Source organism: Wyeomyia smithii, chromosome 1 (genome assembly GCF_029784165.1).
Source record: "Wyeomyia smithii strain HCP4-BCI-WySm-NY-G18 chromosome 1, ASM2978416v1, whole genome shotgun sequence".
Taxonomy (NCBI): domain Eukaryota; kingdom Metazoa; phylum Arthropoda; class Insecta; order Diptera; family Culicidae; genus Wyeomyia; species Wyeomyia smithii.
The window spans coordinates 72,084,160-72,104,567 of record NC_073694.1 but is presented as its reverse complement, the minus strand read 5'-3'; the positions used below and the strand labels follow the sequence as shown (position 1 = coordinate 72,104,567).

General features: G+C 39.1%; 2 protein-coding genes across 5 annotated transcripts in view; one reads left to right on the top strand and one right to left on the bottom strand.

Annotated features, from left to right (window-relative positions):
• The first annotated feature begins 6,715 nt into the window (after positions 1-6,715).
• LOC129716822 (kinesin-like protein Nod) lies at positions 6,716-7,950 on the top strand. Its single transcript, XM_055666657.1, has 2 exons — positions 6,716-7,738; positions 7,939-7,950. The coding sequence occupies exons 1-2, from the start codon at positions 6,716-6,718 to the stop codon at positions 7,948-7,950; spliced, it is 1,035 nt and encodes a 344-aa protein (XP_055522632.1).
• Positions 7,906-20,408, bottom strand: part of LOC129732183 (uncharacterized) — a 29,299-nt gene continuing 16,796 nt past the window's right edge. For 2 of the 4 annotated variants that reach the window (XM_055692796.1, XM_055692785.1), the window contains exons 2-3: positions 9,104-10,178; positions 7,906-9,046 (exon numbers count right to left, since the gene is read on the bottom strand). In XM_055692796.1, the coding sequence (XP_055548771.1) occupies positions 8,603-9,046; positions 9,104-9,919 (1,260 nt within the window). In that variant the 5' untranslated portion in view covers positions 9,920-10,178 and the 3' untranslated portion in view covers positions 7,906-8,602. Of the gene's footprint in view, positions 9,047-9,103; positions 10,179-19,788; positions 20,356-20,408 lie in introns of those variants that run through there. The other 2 variants (XM_055692775.1, XM_055692803.1) reach the window with 1 other exon arrangement.

Sequence of the window (20,408 nt, the reverse complement as noted above, 5' to 3'; positions counted from 1 at the left end):
TGCTGAGCAACTGCAACGCTATCCGTAGCCATGCCACAGTTGTGGCCGCTATCCGCTATCGATGGTACCCACTGCACTGCTCCCGCTGCTCTAAGGGAGGACTGCTGTTGTCGCTGTTCAGAACTATTATGAGCGGCTTCGACTAAAACAGGCTCTTATATAGGGATGAAAATAGGAATGAATTATTTTTCGTACGTGGTGGAATGATATAACTTGAAAAATATTTGTGACTTCATTCTGGCTCAGAGCGATCATTTGATAAGCTTCACCTCTTTTTTCAGTTTCTAAAGTTTTTCCTCAGTTTCGTAGCACGGATGTACAAAAATGATTTCTTGTGGACATTCTGTCGAGCCGGATCGATAGCATTCTTATTGAAGCAACAAAATAACATGTTTTGTGTCGTGTTGCGCAGCTTGGTTGAAGAAAATGTTCCCGTCCCCGTGTCGTATGAAAGCAGATTATTGCGTGTTTGACATTGCCGATGGTAACATGAGTATGAAGGTCAAAATTCTGCTGAGGTATCAAAATATAACCGTTTTAATTTATGACGCAAGAGCGTAAGTGCTGCATTTCTGTTATCTGCTGCCATCCAGCACGAGAACAAGTATAAATTATAACTGGTCCTTCTCAGGGCCACCAACACGTTCTTGAGGCAATGTTGATTTTTTCCACGCTTGCTGAAATTCGCGGTTTTCCGTCTGTTACACACGATGAAAAATTTTAACTACTTCAATCACACAGTTGAAGAGCACCAAAAGGTGCTATTATATTTCACAACAGTAACAACACTGGCAGGTTTGTTCAATTATCATCATTCCGGATAACCATTCGCCGATGATTCTAGATCTTCCGTTTTCTCTAGTAGAATTGCCTGCCATTTCCAATAATTCTGCAGCTACCGAAAACTCCATGACAGCCGCCAGATAGACAGGTGCTTAAGTATCAACGCGCCCAGAACGATCAGCAAGAAATTGAAACTTTTCTCTCTTCTTCACGATCAGCAATCAACGTCCGTGTGGTATCGGCACAACCATGGAATGAATTATACATAAAACACAAAGCGCGCATTCTTAGTCAACTAGGTATATTCTGTCGACCTTGTTAGGGATAGAAGCATTGTGCGACCAATCAGAGGTCGACATTTGCGTTTCGACATAGCTTGACAATTCTCAATAGCACAATCGTTCGAACAATCAGATTACAACTTTCTGCATTTGGACGGGTGCTTGGTTGATTTTCCAATCGATTACTGCAAAAATGACGAAAATCGGTTGGAAACTGACTGAGCTTAAAACGGTTGAAAATGGACAATTTTTGTGACGCTTTCGATGTTTTTGGTTTTTGAAATTGGATCCCTGTAATGAAATTGGTTCCCTGTATATGTTGCCGTAAGACGTAATTCTACGTCAAAAAAAGTTCATACCGTTTTGTTAATATTATTGACTTTTCGACAGCGTATATGTTTAATTTAGCAACAAACAAGTCCAGTTACAGTATAAGTGTCCTCAAAGACAAGCCAAATGATTAATAATGATAATAATGTGGTATTTTTCAACACACTTTTGCATACAAGTTACAAACGTCGTAACCTACACACAATTTTGTATGAAAGCTATTCCTCATTTTTCTTCTCAGTGTTATTTATTTTTTGCCCTCCCCTTAGCTGACTTTGATAACCGTGGACATAAAAACTTTTTAAAATTTGTATCAGCCTTATTTCAAATTATGAACTACCTATCGATTACAACTAATTTCAAACATTTCTATTTCCTCCTTTTTCAGAAGGTTTGCTTGGTTTGCTGTTTGCTTTTAATTGCAAAAAAAAAAAATAACAAAAACAACATGCAAGCACCAGTTACCCAATTTTGAGTAAATTTGCCGCCATGATCAATTTAATTCTACTCTTTTTTTTTGACGTCTTTGAACAACTGAAAAAAAAGATTAAAATTCAACTCATCCGCTGAGTAGCCCAGAGTGAGCGTGTATGCTATCGCTGTCAAATCTCATATTGGGAGGTTTGCCCAAAACTGAACACGGTCTAAGCCAGATGGAAAGAAACACTGACTCAAGACAAACACCGCGCTAGAGCTTCTATCAAAATTTTATAAACAAACAGGGTGATAAAACTTGGTTTCGAAAAATTTTCAGGATTGGTGGTTCTATCACAGACAAACAGACATGCCACTCGATGACGATTTCATCGACCAGAAAAATAACGATTATTTTGAAATTTTGCTGTAACATGCGTGCAACTCATTATTCAAAGACAAATCCATCAGTAATGCCGCTTGTGTCGATTTAAACAAGCATGCACACCAATTAGCAAAGACAAAACTTTTTACGAAAATAAGTTAGTAGGAAATAAGCTCACATGATGGCGCATGACTGTAACGTTTCGAAGAAGGACGAAGATTTTTCAGCATTTTTGTTCGGAGAGGCACGTCTTTTTGTCTGTGGTTCTATCATAAACACGGAAAATATATGAAATTGTGCTTACACTACTAAAATGCCTCATAAAGATATTTTGCATAACGGGAAATAGTTACGCGGCGGTAAATACAGTCTATTATTGCCATTATGCATTTTATTTTCTTGAAAACAATCGCAATCCAGCTTTCCACGAGCGGTAATGGCGGACAGTGCACGCAGCCCTTTTTGAAGTTTTCTGTAGGTCAAGGAATTTTCAATCGCAATAACGTAGTATAAAATATCACAACATTGCAACGTAGCGTAGCAACTTCAACAAACAATGGGCGTTTTGTTATTTTAATTTCGTCGTGCGCATGCGCGGATCATGATAAACAAAACTGTTTAGTAAAGTTGCTATGCTACGTTGCAAAAATTTTATGTTTTTCACTCCGTTACTGCGATTGAAAACTACCCGACCTACAGAAAACGTCTAAATGGGCTGCGTGCATTGTCCGCCATTACCTGAAAAGCTGGATACTAAACAGAAATTTTTGTAAATTCTAAATCAACGATTAGCAATTGGATTCTTTAAGAAGGAGGGCGAAGGAGTATTCTCAAGAAAACATCGGAGACTGGTTTATCGATATTTTGGGACTATGTAACGACAATAGCTGTTGAATTTTTTTTAAGGAACCTGTATTATTCATAGATGAAGCTAGAGATCGCTTTCGGCAACATTCTAAAAGGTGCATCAATAGTTCGAGTTTTAAAAACAGCTGGACTGACATAGAAAAAAATTGAAAGACATGCTATACAAATTAGAAAAGCGGATATTTTTAGGTAACGATGACATTGAATATTAGGAGCACAAATTTTATTAATTTGACTAAATTGCGGGAGCATTTATATGGAAGCTGAATCAATTAGTCTTCATCGATGATTTTGTTTTCGATTCCCGTAATATGCTACGAAACTACGGATACGGAGTAGAAGAAAAAACGCGATTTTTCGTGGAGAATTCAATCGACTTCCGCATAGCCGTATTTACCATTGTGGGGCCCCGGGGCTCAGTGTTAAGTGGGGCCCCAAAATAAAACAAAACCGTTTTTGACTTTTTCCCAGAGAGGTATAGCCACAGACAGACGTCCAAGCAAGAACAACATTGATCGAAAATTCTGTGTAAATTTTCGAAGAGAATCGCGTTATAAATCACTTGTACACTTGCGCCGCCTGGTGACCTTATCGCTACAATACTTTTTTTTCGCTGGTGTACGAGGCTAGCGTCACTGGTAGCGCTATCTGGTTACGAATCGCTACTACAAAAAACTTTACACAAGTTTAGAATTCAGCTTGGACGTTTGTCTGCGGTATAGCAATCACTGCAAAAACTAAAGGTATAAAAGTGCTCAAAAGGGCCGAATGTCGTATATCATTTCACTCAGTTCGACAAGCTGAGCATTTTCTGTATGTGTGTGTGTAACGCTCTCCCGATCTCACTCTAGTTGTACCATAAGACTGTATCGAATTTTATTGTAATCGGATTTCTAGTTTAGAGGTTATGTATCAAAATGTAGAAATCACGAAACATCAATATCTCGGAAACCACACAACCGATTTGAACAAAACTAATTTCAAATGGACGGGTTACCTAAAACCCTTAGCTTTTGAATTTTATGAAGATTGAACTTGTGGTTCAGGAGTTATGAAAAGAAACGTGTCCTGGAGACTATTTAATCTCACTCATGTTTCTCAGAGATGGCTGGACCGATTTTCATAAAATCAGTGTCATATGGAAGGTCTTGTTGCCCCATAAGACCTTATTGATTTTTTTTTTGCAAACGGATTAATACTTTAACACCCTATTGAGTTTTACTGTAATCGGACTGTAACTTCGTCTGTAATGTGAAAATCACGAAACTTCATTATCTCAGAAACTACACAACCGATTTGAACAATATTGATATCAGATGAACGGGCTAGATCGCAGATTTCTAGAGTCCGTGAGCAGATTTTTATTCATTCGATTATATTTGCAGATTTTCCATAGTTTTGTGTTTTGTGTAGATTCATAAAAACAGATCTGTCAAAATAACGAGTGCATCACTATCGGCAGTGTTGCCAACTCTCCAGTTTTTTGTGAATATTTCCAGTTTTTTTGAGCACGCCAGCGAAACAGCTAAAGGTTGAATATCTCCAGTTCTTGAAAAATTGTTCCAGTTTTGTCCAGCTCTCTATTCGTCACCTTATTTATTGAATTCATTCCCCTTAAACGTTTGGTCGTTCCAATATTTCATGCTATCGTGAGTATAATGAGTAGTTTCACTAACTTTTTCTTATAACTTGTTTTTGTTTCTTGCCAATAATATTAAAAATATGAAGGTTTCTTTCTTACCTCAATTTTGTAGGTTATCGACTCGCTTCTCAGGATGAAAAACTGCAGATTGATTGATGTCGGTTTATTTTCTGTAAGCAACACAACACTCCCATTCGAAACAATGTTGCTATTGTTTTACTGTTTGACTCAATAATTTATAAATTATTTCGTAAATTTAGTCGTTTTGTAAATTTGCTACGTTTATTTGAAATAATTTGACAGTTAAAATTTGCGAGTATACATCACATGGGCCGTTGCGGAACAGAGTGATCTAAAGACCATTTTTTACGAAAATGAGTTTTTTGCATAAACCGCATCTACTCAAGAAGTTGAAGTTTGGAGATTAAGAAAATTTTGGAAAATCGAATTTTAAAGCTGATTTTTTCCGTGTTGATAATTCGTCCGAAACAGAATGGCCGTTTTGTTTCGGAACAGAGTGGTCTATGTACATAAATCGATGTAATACTATCATGTAACACGTAACATGTAGCATATTACAAGTGATAAGGAACATGCCACTTGTTTTGTACATGTCACACGTGATATGTAACATGTTACACGTAATGTAACACGAAAAATGTAACATGTAAAAGATTATGTAATATGTAATATCTTGTGTTACATGTAATGTAACTCGTGACATCTTACATGTGACATGCTATATGTATCATATAACATGTGACACTAGCCATTTTATACGATTTACCGTCATTTTCTTTGGCATTTACCGGGTTTGTGTACATAGACCATTCTGTTCCGAAACGATTCGAGGATTCCAGTGAATATAGCTATGAAGTCAGAGTGGTGTATGTACATTGGTGAGATAAAATCACCGATTTCGCAAAGAAACTGTTAATTTTATGTATCCCAATGTTAAACCACTTCATAACCTTTATATCAGAACATTTTGTTTGAAAGAATCCGTTGAACAGATTTTTATTCAGAGATTTTTCGAAAATTGCTTCTTCTGAACAATTTGCTCGATGGCACATAGGCCACTCTGGTTCGCAACGGCTCATATTTAAACAAATTTCGGAAATATTTTATAAGTATCTTGGTAAAATATTAACGAGAATCTCGTTAAAGTTTGACAGGTTTCAATTGTTGGTTTCACAGAAACTCGGTTTTTAAATGTTTTATCGAGAACTCAGCTGTTGAAATCTCGGTAATTTATTTTACCTTGTTGAGTGGTGTATGTAATAACTTAATTCGTGTGACTAGTTTATGTAAATTGTAAACTGTTAATAGTAGTTGCCCTGAGGACGAGGAAATATATCCTTAAAACGTCGGCTTTGACATAGTAATACGTGTTTTAAAGAAACCCGTGAACGAAATTGCCATATTGAACCCATTATTTATTTTACCGTACTAGGTGATGATTTCTAAGTGTGTTTAAAACAAAAGAAAAATGGTAAAAACAATGCAACATCTTAATAAAACACGAATCGCAGGGGTAAATTTCTATAAAGGTTTTAATATTGATATTAATGATTCAAGATATTTAATTTTACCTAATGATGACTTCAGAGCAGGTACTCAAAAATAAGTGAGTCACTTTAATCCGCCAATGCATATTTGAGTTGTCACTTCAAAGGGTATAGCAACAGCTTGTGTTTGAATGTTCCTAACCAAGCGTGTAAATCGACGATGAAAACTCGATGAAACGGCGAAATCCTTACTTTTTTTTGTCGACTCGCCTATTGATAATTTCAAATCGCACTTTTCGCCCGTTATCGCTCGACTGTTTACAAAATACATCGTGATTTTGATTGGCGATGGCTGGATTTGAACTGCGTCGGTTGAATAAAAATCTTTTACTCGCGTGATTCATCAGTCCGGTGATTTTAATAGTGGTAATTGTGCAGTGAATATTTGTGATTATTAGTTTGTTGAGAAGAGTGCTATTTGAAAGTTAGAATTCACCCGTAAAATATGAAGCTTGTTACTGACGCCAGCTGTGAGTCACTGGAACCGGTTCGCATTGCCATCCGCGAGCGACCGACTGATTGCGTTGAAGTTGAGAGCACAATACAACACCACTCCGCAAATGATCAGATTTTGATAGTGGATGAGAGACCGTTTGTGTTCGATTACGTGTTCCGGCCGGGGGCATCCCAAGCGCTAGTGTACGATGCTTTGATTCGGCCGCTGGTCGTTAAAATGATAAACGGATTTTTCTGCACCGCATTAGCTTATGGGCAAACCGGAACAGGCAAAACCTTCACAATGGGACTGCAATGGGATCATAGTGGTCCCCATGACATTAACCGAGGTATGATAACGCGAGCCCTAGATCAGACTTTTGAGCTACTCAAAGAATCAAGAAACAAGGAGGATTACGAGATTGAGGTGTCATTTGTGGAGATTTATAACGAGAAAATTTATGATTTACTGTCGGAAAACTCATCGGAGCCTATAAATACGCGTGGGTGTAAGTTCAATGGTGGAACAAAGCGTCAGGTCAGTCGAGCGGGACAGGCCCAAGATATTCTAATGGAAGGAAACAAAAATCGGCATGTACGGCCGACCAAGATGAATACGCTTAGTTCGAGATCGCACGCTATTTTTAGCATTCATGCTTCAGTTGTACACGATGATGCAAGGATTGTTTCTGCGTTACACCTGGTGGATTTGGCAGGTTCCGAGGGTGTCCGTCGCACGGGACATCAAGGAGTGGCCCTGGCCGAAGGCGTTCACATAAATCAGGGCCTACTGAGCATCGGGAAGGTGCTGCAGGCGTTGTCCATCGGGAGTAAAGTGGTTCCGTATCGTGACAGTATCCTTAGTACGGTACTGCAAGATTCGCTTAATTCTAACTCGTATCTAACGCTGTTAGCTTGTGTGAGCCCGCTGCCCGAAGATTTGAGCGAGACACTGTCGACGATCCGGTTCGCACAGGGTGCCAAGACGTTGAAAAACAATCCGCAAATCAATGCCATCACGGCGGAGCTAAAGGTAAGGATGATTGATGCACAACAGCCTTTGAGAACAGCAAAATATTTAAATATTAGTCATGTGCAGCCCTTCAATGAAATTAGAACGCAAAAAAACAAGACACTTAAATTGCTTTTTACGCGGATTTTAAAATTTAAATTATTTAGGTCATCTTTACGTGGCTATTTTTTATTTGATTTTTATATCAATCGTTTATTTAGAGTGTCCGATGAGTTTAATTATTCCAATTGCTGCATATTCACTGATTTTACGTGATCGTTTCATTCTTTTCTTCTAATCTTCATCTCAATTCGCGGGTGAAAATAATATGTACTGCTTTTGATTGTTTGTGCGAAGTCTTTAGCAGAAATGATTCAAAACCTTAAACATATTTTTTTTTGTTTGGAACACGAATTTTGGAATTCGAATTCAACTAAAAATCGTCAATTAACCCTCTAGTGCCCAGTACCGCCTTTAGACGGTCTTCAGTTGAACCTCAAAAAAACTTCAATCAATACTTAAAAATTGTTTGTAAAGTTTCAAAGTGCTTTTTTCGAAGTCCGTCTGAAAATTAATTTGGGCACTAGAGGGTTAATTAATTTTGCGTGGCTAATCCCAAATGATGACTTTTCAACCTTATTAGAGCTGTCATCATTCGCAGCGATCCAAACCTTCCTGTCAAGAGAAGGGAAACGACCATACAACTAACTTAATTGCTAACTTTTTGATAAACAAGTTTGTTCACACAATTTGGTTCCAAAGTTTCAAATCTGATTTTAGAATGTAGTTTCTTGTCACCTTGTAGAATGTATTTAAAATTTATTCAATGAACACGTTCAACCAATTGCTGCGAAATTTATAAATAACGAATCTCCCCTTCTCTTATCAGATATATCCAAACCGGACCATGTCCCGACAGCAGTCTGTCATGTTTTTCCGGTACACTGCTTCTAAATCCTTTGAACAAAAGCTTTGTTCGGTGATCTCGCCATCTTGCACTTGCTTTGACCAACCTTCTAAACCGGGCACGTCCTCGGGTCTGGTAGTTATTATTGGCAAACCGATGGTAGCCATCACTAGTCCCATATGGCCGAAGCGAAGTAGCTGTGCTTGAAAAGCGTCCCATGGGAACAGTCGCTCGGGATCGGAACCCAATCGGCGTACAAACTCCGACAAAGTCGTATGGTAAACGCTTAGCAGTTTTTCATAGTATTTATCGCGAAACGCTTTGTCCGTAACCAAGAAGATGAAGTAGGTTAGATCCAAAACTGGTGAGCCATACCTGGAGCACTGCCAATCGAGCAAGCGAATGTCAACCGGTTTTCCGTTCTGTAAAAGCAATATGTTGAAAAACTACACGATGTTATAAGTATTTTTCAAACTTACTTCGTATTTGTACAGGAGATTGTTTTGCCAACAGTCTCCCTGTCCTATGACGGCATACGGCTCGGCGGGTTCTGCCGCCAGCAAATTCTTCGCCAATTCGGTCCACGACAATGCTAGGAGTCGTTTGGTTTTGGTATACACTTCAGGCTCTTGTTTCTCGTCTAGCAAACCGAGCGCTCGAGCACCCATTTGAGCATAGAATGTTTGCATCAACTGATCGGCTTCCGGAAGTGACAAAATATCCGACATCTGTTGGAATCGTTTCATTCGTTCCGGTTGCTGGTCTTTTAGTGCAAAAGAAATTGCATGAAACCGAGCCAAGGTCCGTATCATCAATAAACACTCATCAACGGTCATTATCCTAAATCGGTCCACCATCACAAATTTTTCTTCGCACAAATCACGCATGAAGATTGCTTCCTCATGGTCGGTTAGGCTACCTTGTAGGTAGGTGGGTATATGACTGAAACCCTCGTTAGGATCTACTCCTTTGGATCGCTGGAACTCCATCATCATAGGAAATACCTCGCTGTACATTAAGATTTCTCGCTCAAAACAAGCTCTCACGAAGAACTGGTTGCGTCGAGTTTCATCCTGTGGAGGTAACTTCGCGATGATGCTAACCGTTGATTTGTTTCCAGTTTTCACTTGAGCACGATAAATAATGCAACTATAGTTGTCACCTTTATTCGAGCCGGCCTGTATTTTCAGAGATGATAGATCACTGTTCGGCAATTCCTTTCGAAGCAAGTCTTCTAACGCCTGCTGACAGGAGGCAATTGGAAGCGTTGAAAAGCTTTCCGGCGTGCTTGGCATGATGCTTGGTTTCTTATTTAGATTTAAGAATATTCCACAATGCAAAAGGCGACTAGAATTTCGCTAACACTAACGTTCTCTAACACTAACCGACAATGATAACTGAATTCAATTGTGCTCTTCGTCGTTGGGCCTAGTTGAGAGTGTACTGCACAGCTGTTATTCAATGATTGATAAGTAAAGCCGAAGGCGTAGGGAACCGTGCGATCTACGAATGTGACGAAATTTTTGGTTTTAGAGTGTTTCCAGCCAGAATCATCTGAAAAAAGCAAAACGCAAAAATTAAAGCGACTTTTCGGATTCGTATTTCAGTATTAGTGTTTTGGTATGTATTTTAGCACACATTTTATTTGAAGCATTGTAGTTCAGAAACCAGTAGCTGCATGCAAAAAACTATCTTGGAACGAATTGTAGAAAAATTTATAATAATTTGCTAATAAAAACATAATAAACATTATATTTTGAATTTTAACGAAAAAAAGAGTGGAATTTGTCTCTTATTTTTTTCGTGAAAACTTAAAGTTATTACAAAACTGTTGATTAAAAGCATATGTTTTGAAGTTTATTTTTATTCCAATGCTTTCGAGAATTTTAAATGATTTTAGCAGTTATATGAAATTATTATTTTTACTATTGTTATTTTTATTATGATGTTTAGCAATTTTTGTCATCCCATTACACGTTTCAATGATATTTGGTATTCGGTAAAAAACTTGTAGTAAATAACTTTCTGAATGCAGTCATCATTTCCCCATCCTGAATTTTTTAATAAAAGTTTTATCATAACTCTAAGTTTCTTAGAGAAAAAAATTACACGACCTATTTGAAAACTACTTAGTAGTTTATTGGGGCCGTTCCTAAACCACGTGGTCATATTTTGATCATTATTTATACCCTTCGTACCCCCAGTGGTCTTTCGTGGTCTTTTGACTAACCCCCCCCCCCCTTTCCGACTTTAACCACGTGGTTTTTTCATTTGTCAACTGCCAAAAATTAGCTCAAATTTTTTACATTTCGTTATTGAACTTTCAGTACCTACATGCTATATTTCTTAAATGCAAAAGCTTCATTCTTGACTTGGTGGCAACAATAAATTATAGGTCAAGAAAAAAGACCACGTGGTCACCCCGGTGCGTGGTCTTTCGTGGTCTTTTGAAGAAACTCCCCGTCCCCCTCTTTATGACCACGTGGTTTAGGAACGGCCCCTAAGAATCTTTATACCCTCGGAAAATACTTAGTTTGCTGAGTCAGAGATGTGTGCAAAGTTTTATTTAAATAAAAAAAAAACTTAGTATTGAAGGATAGGTCATCTGGCATGGAATGGCTCTTTAGGAGAATAATGGATGGAATAAGTGAGTGCGTTCCTTTCTTATATTTGCCAAACATCATCACCATCAATTGGTTTGTCCTTCGTATTGTTATCAGCGCTCAAAAAAAGATAGGGTTGCGTGCTTTGCACATTCAGGGAAAGACTACCTCCAAGAGCTGAGCTTAGTTTTCAAAAATTTGCTTTGAAAAAAAGTCTTAGATTTTTTAAAAAACACTTTATTCATCATCGAATACTTATAAGAACAAATTATGAACGTCGTTAACTCAGGGTGTCTCTGAAGTAGATGAAGTTATAAAATTCGAAGTCCAATCAGAACGGAATCTTGGAAGTTCGTAATAAAGCCAACAATTGAAGTTACTTTCATTTTTTACATGGATGATGCGTAACTATTCTGGACCAGTTTGGTCTAATTTTAAATTTTAAAGCCAGGAGATGATCTAGCTGAGCAATTCCAGAAAAAAACTGGCAACCAATTTAATCGACCATGTTTGATTTGGTTGAACTCTCGCATAGATGTTTCTATGGGCTAGAGATGCCATTTTGTGCTTGTTAATGAATGGACGAACCGGATAAAACGAAAAGTAACTGGACACTGACGCCAAAGAACCGACTTTCCACGTGGTCGAGCCGTGGACAATATCTACGCAAGCAAAAGAATAAGCGAGTATAAAACAGTGGTTTTGTTGCTCTACGTTTCCGTTACAAGCGAAATTAAGTTTTCGTTTCCCTTTCTCTTGGCAAATAAAGATATAACAGTAAATATACCGGTTGTTTACCAGGGGATTGCTAGAAACATCTCAACATCATCCCCGCCTTGAGGAAGCATCACAATCCGGAAGTGGACATGGCAGCTTCTGAACTGGATGCTGATACTCTATCTTGCCTCGACGCAAAGTGACAATACGCACCAATTCCTGCTGATCTGGATGCACCGCAGATACTCTGGCCAACTCCCACGCTGAGGATGATACATTTTCACCTTTCACCAAGACTAGCTGACCTGGTTTTATGTTCTGGCTTGTTGTCCATTTTCCTCATGGTTGCGATTTCGCCACTTGTTCCAAAACTCGATCGTATGAACCTCCTTCCAACGATCAAGTCGACTCATTTGCACTTGTGATACATCAGGTTCGGGTAGTAGATTTAACGGCTGGCCCACAAGAAAGTGCCCCGATGTGAACGCTTCAAAATTATCGACCGATGACGAAATAGGGCACAGCGGCCTCGAATTCAGACACGCCCCGATTTGGCATTGCTGAAGGAGCTGATTGCGGAAATGTCGCTCTGCGTCAGATTTCATTGCAATATCCTCGCCGCGCATGGAATCAAACAGAAGTATATCAATCTTTTCTCTATCTTTTTCTCTGTCAAAACTTGTTTTCAGATTGTAGAACTAAGTTATCAAACTTTCCCGAACCCGAAACTCTCCCGAACCTACTTTAAGCAGTTTCCATCTGTTTTGAAGGCGTTTTTTTTCAGCACCCGAAGTGGCTCCTGAATGGCTGCAATATAGGTCGATTTGTTTCGATTCATGTTTATTCACAGATTTCTTTGTGATTTACGGTATTTCTCATATTCGTAAGACAGCTAGACGATCAAAGTTTTCGTTTCCATCATTGAAATTGTCGATATTGATCAAAATTCAGGAGTTTTCATCGACTGATTAAAATAGCGCTACTGCTTAAGCCGTTCCTTACCCTATCTCTTCATGGATCTCTCTCATCGAGTGTTACTGGAGCGAAGCGAAATTGGACGGGCATAGTCCACCCCCACCAGGAGCAAATGGACGACATGCCTTAACACGTGCCGCTGGAAGACTTCCCAGCAATTGTTGAGCCGTTTTTGCCTTCAAGCGACAGCACTTTACACAGTTAGGTACGCACAATTTGCTTCACTACGTCTTTACATTCTTAAATGTAGTAGTACTGGTCGATTGTTGCGGTCAAAAGCGATGGACCGTCGTGACAATTCTGAAAATGTGGTTCCTCCACTACCTCTGTAAATCGATGTTCCTGCGGTACGATTATTGGATGCTTAATGCGAAACGGGTGGCTGTTGTAAGCGACCACCAACTCGCATTGTTTCGTGTTTATTTAGAAATGGGTACATATCACTGATCTTGGATTTTACGGAAACTCCATGTCCATGCGAACTGTCCAAGTGGTCTTGCTATACGTTTCATCAGCCTTGCCAACAGTTCTGCTGCATTTAGTTCAAGGCGGGGGATCGCGTCTTGTTCAACCGGTGCCACCCTCTTTTTGTTTGCAAACAGGCTAATACTAATTTTACCATGTCAAACCGATCTCAAATAAACTACTGCGGTGTATGCTTCCTCAGAAGCGTCTGAGAAACCAGTTCAATTTGACCTTGAAAGTTTGCCATCCAGCTGGGATTTTTAACTAACATTTGTTCACATGCATCTCCGATGCACGGGAGTAACGCATCATGCCAGTTCAAATCATAAAGCCAACATTGTTGATAAAGAATTTTTGCACGAATGATAACCGATGTAAACCATCCAAACGGATCATACAATCGCGCAGTGTCCGACTGCAACTGGTGTTTTGTGTTGGATGGAACCATCAACTTGCAAATTTTGCTTCAGGTAACCAATGAGTACCAAACGCCTTTACCGGATTCCGATTGTCCGGAAATTTGATTGGTTAAGCATTTACGTTGACATCTGAAAATAAGCTGGAATCCGGTGTTGAGTTCGAACTCCATTTCCACCAGATGAAACCAGAATTGTGCAGGATGTCGTTAATTGGCTTAATCAACTCTATTGCTTCTTCGTTTGTCTCAGCCCCCGAAGTCAGATCATCGACGTAGGTTCATTTGCTCAGCAGCGCCAGGATATTTTCTCTAACACTTCCACTGCCTTCTACAACGACAGTCAAAAGCCGAAAATGTTGTATAGGCTTATCCTATGAATCTCGTCATACCATGCGTTGGTAATTCGTATCGTCTGGATGTACCAACACCTGGCGGTACATCTTTTCGATGTCCGCTGTAGATACCACCGAAAAAGAACAAAATCTCAGAAGGACATCAAATTAATCACCATTGATATTAGGCGCATTCAGCAACAAATCATTGAGCGATGCTCTGGACGACGTAACACATGTTAAATACAACGCGAAGTTCGGTGGTAAGACTGTCTTCTTTGATGACTCTATGGTGAGGCCAATAGCAGGACTTCCTGCAATCAACTGCTACTTCCGACTCAGGAATAGGGATGGGAAACCTATCGATAATTATATTAGTTGCCAGCTATCGATAGAATCGTTAAGCTTTTAGCGTTATCGATAGTTATTGATATTTTCCTCGCATTGGAATTCATACTCCACAGTGACGCCAGAACTGAGAAAAATTAATTGGCCTTGCCATTGTTGAAAGAGACTTCGATGCTTGTTCGCTCTCACATGAAATACTCTTCAAATTTGTTAGAAGAATGAGAGGTAATCATTTTCGCTCACTCTAACTTGTACGGATAACGACGAGATTTAGCGTAGGTGCGAATTATGTGTGCGAATAAACTTTTAAATATTGTTCCTGTTCACAACGGAAGCAACACTTTGTTTTTTTCCTTTATCTAGTTCTAGCTGTCAAGCTATCGATAATAATCAATAGTTATCGATAGTTTTGAGGAATTCATCGATAATTATCGATAGCCATTTTAGTCGATATCAGGAATTAACTTCATATGGCCCAAGTGTATATACTCTTGCATGTATACGTTGCGTTGTATACCTTTCCTTGAAACTTTCGGTAGCCTTTTGATAAAGCGTCCATCTTTTGTATGTAGTAAAGTTGAATCGAAATGTTTGATTATTCTCTTTCCTTCTCCACTAAAGGTTTGGTGTCGTGCAGCTCTTGATCCTCTCAAAGCTGTCGCAGCGTACGGTAAACGTCGAAACCTTGGTGAAGATTGATCACGGCGTGATTAGTGTGTATACTCTCTTGTTTGCAAATTTTTTCTGCGATCATCCATTCAAATATGGAACGCTGTGTAACAGAAATGCCATTTTGATTCTTGACCTGCCCCGATTCAAGCACGGACGGCGAGACATCTGAACCTAAAATAGCCTCAACTGAACTCGATTTGTTGAATCGAGGATCAGCTAGTTGTGATCCCTTCAGATACGGCATGTTCGATGCACTAAACTGCTGGCACGGCGATTGTATAACAATTCCCCGAAAATTATTATCCCGAAACCTTTTTCCCAGAAAGATTTTCCCGAGTGTACACGCAAAAGTTAAAGCCTTGTACAATCATTGTGTCTTCCCGATTCGCACAAATGTTGCACAGAAATCGCACAATAAATGTGTAAACGCATAACGCAACAGTTGTACTGCGAATACATTGACATAGAATGAAATCAGAATATGTATCATATACCGACACTTTATTTCTCACGTCGAGTGTATTAGTGACTGCTACTCATGGAGCAGTGCAAGCAGCAAACAACAACTTGTGAACTCACTAGATTTAAATAGCTATAATCAAGGCTGGAAAATTCGTGTCGCATAACAATCATTCGGGTATTATCCCTGAACGTGCTGTTCATAAGCTTTCAATCCCAGCAAACCATTGCTATTGAAAGTTACACATTCTCACGCTTGCAGAGACAGCTTTGAACAAAGAAATATATGGTAGCTTTCTTTGATGATTTTGTGTCAGTATTGCCTGCTTTAGGCGGAACGAGCAACCTATAGCGAGTGTTTCACGAAAGAATCGTGAACGATTGCACTCAAGCGATCGCAACGATTCTTTCAAATGTTGGTTGCTTTGTAGGTGGAATTCGGCTACTCCACTTCGTGCATTCACCGTGACATACCACGATGATTCTTGGTGATTTCAAATATCACATGCTAATACACCATGCTATAATTTCCGTTAGCATTGATGATACCTGCTTGCTCCGGTAAGCAAACAGTTGAACGCAACCTAACCTTCATTTGGATTCATAATTTTGTATCACTGGCGATAATATCTCAAAGATTCTCGCGCAATGCAAGTTAACTTGGATACAATAAATACTATCGTGTTTGAATCATTCAGTCTCCTTCTATTGTATTTGGAACTCTAAGAAGCTAAAAACAATCAGCAGCGTTTATATGGAAAGCTTGTACGCGAGTGGAAATAGTTGAACGATATCTGATGAATCAAATAACACATTTGCATGAAATATTGCTAGTGAGTGAAAATTTCCATGCTTGGCTATGATACTCGATCGATTTATCTCGATGGATTTGGTCATTAATAAGTACCATTGAATGATTTGCAAAAAAAAGCGAATCAAAATTCTGTTCACAACATTTTGTAATCAACGCTAGCACCTCCCTGACACCGTAATCTCATTACCTATAGTTTGACAGTACAGGTCGGACTCGATTATCCGGAGACTCGATTATCTGGAAACTCGATTATCCGGAATTCGATTATCCGGAATTTTAGACTCGATTATCCGGAATTTTATTTTTTTGGTGTCCGTTTTCAATTATTATATCGAAATTTTGCCTTTACCATCCCTTCTGGCATATTTGTTACCATTTAAGTCAATTCCGGCATGTTTTGGACATGCTCGAATTAAGTGAAACTAATCAATGTCCAATTTATTTTTTTTTGCTTCTCAAGATTTTTCCCCTTTTCGCCTCAGAAATAACTTCTGGTTACGTCACTGCATCATACAAGTGAAATAAAGAAAAGAAATATTTATTTTATGTTCGTTAATCGCAAAATTTCAGTATTTTTTGTGTGATTCGATTATCCGGAAAACTCGATTATCCGGAATGAAAAATTGTTTGATGTTCGGGATAATCGAGTCCGACCTGTAACCCCATTATGACGAACCCCTCGATGCCGAGCCCCAAACAACAATGGCCGCAAAGAGAAGACATCTGACGTGCTCTTCACTCCCGTTCAGTGTTGCCTAATCTATCGATGTCGCTGTTTATAGCAGTGTGAAGCACAGCAGTGTAACATGCCATTTCATTCCCGCGTATACAAAAGTACAGGCTACGAACGTTTCAGGGAGGTGAACGCTAGCTTCACCGCAAAACTAGCAAAACCCTCCATTCCACGAAGCCACAAAAGCGTTGCGATTCTTTATGGCAACACTTGTAAATTGTGAATAATTGTAATTTGTCATCGTGTGCACGCGCTTTTTTTTTCAAGCGACGGAGAAATTTCTGTCTCGCTCGTATGATTTCCATGTACGTGCGACGAGAATAGACACACACATATAATTTGCAGGTTGCTCTTTCGCTTCTCTTTCGGTTCTGATTACGACGCGCAAGGCGATGTCACGTCGCTTTACGAAATCTAAGACAAGACGTGACAGCTGGTCACCGTTACATTCAACCAATTTGAACCGGCTGCTGATTGGCTGAATCCGATAACGCAATCGTCACGTAGAAAATACAACGAGGTTACTTTTCACTGTAAAGCAGTGATGCTGAAGAATCATAATTTAGTTATTATAATTGTTCATAAATAATGATGCAAAAGTATGCAAGGTACAAAATATTACCGAGTAAGTGAAATATCACTGTTACAACTTTAAAAATGCATTGATTAATCGTTTTGTACTATTTCGGTTGAAGTCCAAGAAACTTAGGAAGAAAAAATTTGGGTACCAAGAAACTTGGGAAGAAAAAATTTTATAGTAGAAGTATGCTTTATTGAACATAAAATAATAATTACAAATTGAGTATTATTCGCCTATATATTGCAATTTTAATTTGTTTTATTTTCATTGACCTGCAGAAGTTGTTAAAAATAATCATCCTGGCATCAACGGTATGGAACGTTCAAAAAAATTTCGACGGGGATGACGGCCGTTACGACAAGAAAAATAAGAAGCCAGCTGTCGCGTCTTATCTTAGTACGAAATGAGCGAGACACCAGTGCAGTGCATACTTGATACCAGTGTTGTTAGTCTCACTCATGCTATCTGTGCGTGCTTGCTGCTACTCAGGGTAATGCATGAAGAAGAAAGAGTATCTTGAAAGCGTGTGTGCAGAAGACTGGAGAAATGTAGCATATGTCTCGTTCCCAAGAAGAAAGAAGGAGGAAGGTTTTGCTTTTCGCTCGCTTTGCAATGCTGCTTGATACCAGTTGAAATTGTTTAAGTGTAGTAGTTTGGGGCTGCCAATTTGATTGAAAAAACGCTAGAGCATTAATTGCGTTATGCCCAACATGCAATCATTGTACTGGTTTCAAATCACATCAACAATTGCGCTAAAAACGAACAATTTTGTACTGATTTTACACCATCCAACTTTTGCGTGTACCAATTCCCCGAATGTACCTACAATCTCCCCGAAAGATATTTACCCGAATAAACTATTCTCGCGAAAACCGCAGTAAAAACGTTTTCTCCGAATGCACGATTTTTTTGTTCACACGAAGTACTAAAACTCCAGCTAAAAACATGCATTGATAAGTAAGATAACTCTTACTGCTTCACCTGCACTGTGCTAAGTAGGATGAGGCAAAGCGATCGATTTTCCAGAACCACTTTTTTGGTTCCATTAAGGGCCCCGAACAATCCTAAACTTACCGGAAGTCGATTGATTTATTTTCGCTTGGCGCATTTCAAATTTGTATGAGAAAACCAACTTTTTTACATGTTTCTTTCTCGAGAGTTTAGTAATGCTTTATTAGTGCACTACATTGCGTTAAAGTATAGTATTTTAGATGCTTAACAACTTTGTCGAAGACATTGAAGAGCTAGAATGTCTTTGAAAAAGTTACAGCTGTTTAAAGTTGAGCATGTCGAATTAAATGCTGAAAATTACTATTTCTGCCAACACGTCCAGTGTACCTGTCCAGTGATCTGTCGCACAGAGTTTAAACACTCAACTAGATCTAGCAAAAAATGCGAATCAATATTCTAGATGTAGGTAGGATCTACAACATTTTGCAGAGGTTACTTCGGATGGTCTTGAGGTACGATGCTGGCCTAACAAGCCAGTCGTCGTAGGTTCGAGTATCGGCTCGGGAGAGAGTGCTAGTGCCAGAAGAGTCGTAGCGCTAGCCCCGCAATTGTCCTGTACACTAAACAGTTGGCTGCGAAGTTTGTGTATAACAAACAGAAGGTTAAGTTTCGAATCGGAATGTAGCACCAAGGCTTTGCATTGTTTTACTTCGGATGGAAATCTGACACACCGGTACACTGGTAGAAAATTTCCGAATTAAAAATAGTAGAATCGATTCGTAAAAAATACTTCAGTTTTGCATGAAATAGTTAATGTATTATGGGATGGCAACAGGACACACACAGACTCAGACACATTGCAAGCGGTATAAGCACTTGTATTGCACGCCTTATGCCCAAATATGGCAATAAAGGCGTTTTAAAAAATGAACTAAAACTAGTGATAAGTCAAATATCATCAGAATGCAAAAATTTGGTCAATAAGACACGAAAGGTACCGTGAGTATGTTGAGTATCAAGGTCTGAACCCCTGAACTCAAGACCACAGTTTTTTAGTTTTAGGAGAGTTAAAAACTGTTAAGTAAAAGTATGGGGACTGTTTTGATTAAGTGTGTATTTAATTACATCTATAGACTGTGAAAATTTATAACAACGTTTACGCAGGCAACAAATACTGGTTCCGTGAAATACTGGATACGTGTAACACGGCTCTAGATGTATCCGAACTGGACCATATCCCGACAGCAGTCGGACATTTTTTGCCGATAGGTGGATTCGGTTTCTTCGGAGCGGAATTGATTAGCTTCTTCCGTGATGTCGAACCCGTTTTCCATTTTCTCTGCCATCTTCTCCAAGTCTGGGACGTCCTCGCTTTTGGTAGTAATAACCGGCAGGATCATAACAGCCATCAGCAGTCCGAATCTACCGAAACGCTTCAACTGTTGGTCCAAAGCTTTTCGTGGAAACAATCGCTCTGGATCTGATCCAAGCCGTCGCAGAAAACTTGTTAGACTTTGGTGGTAGCAATCGATCAGATTCTCGTAGTGCTGATCACGGAATGCTTTGTTCGACGCACTGAAAATGAAGTACATCAGATCCAGAACCGGAGATGCATAGCGGCTAATTTGCCAATCCAGTAGACGGAAATCCACTGGGACTCCGTTCTAGAAAATAAATAAGGTACTTTATTATTAAATCATTTTTTTTTTCCACATAA

What these genes read in the sequence shown, in the direction of transcription:
- LOC129716822 (XM_055666657.1), top strand. Translation starts at nt 6,716, where the DNA reads ATGAAGCTTGTTACTGACGCCAGCTGTGAGTCACTGGAACCGGTTCGC.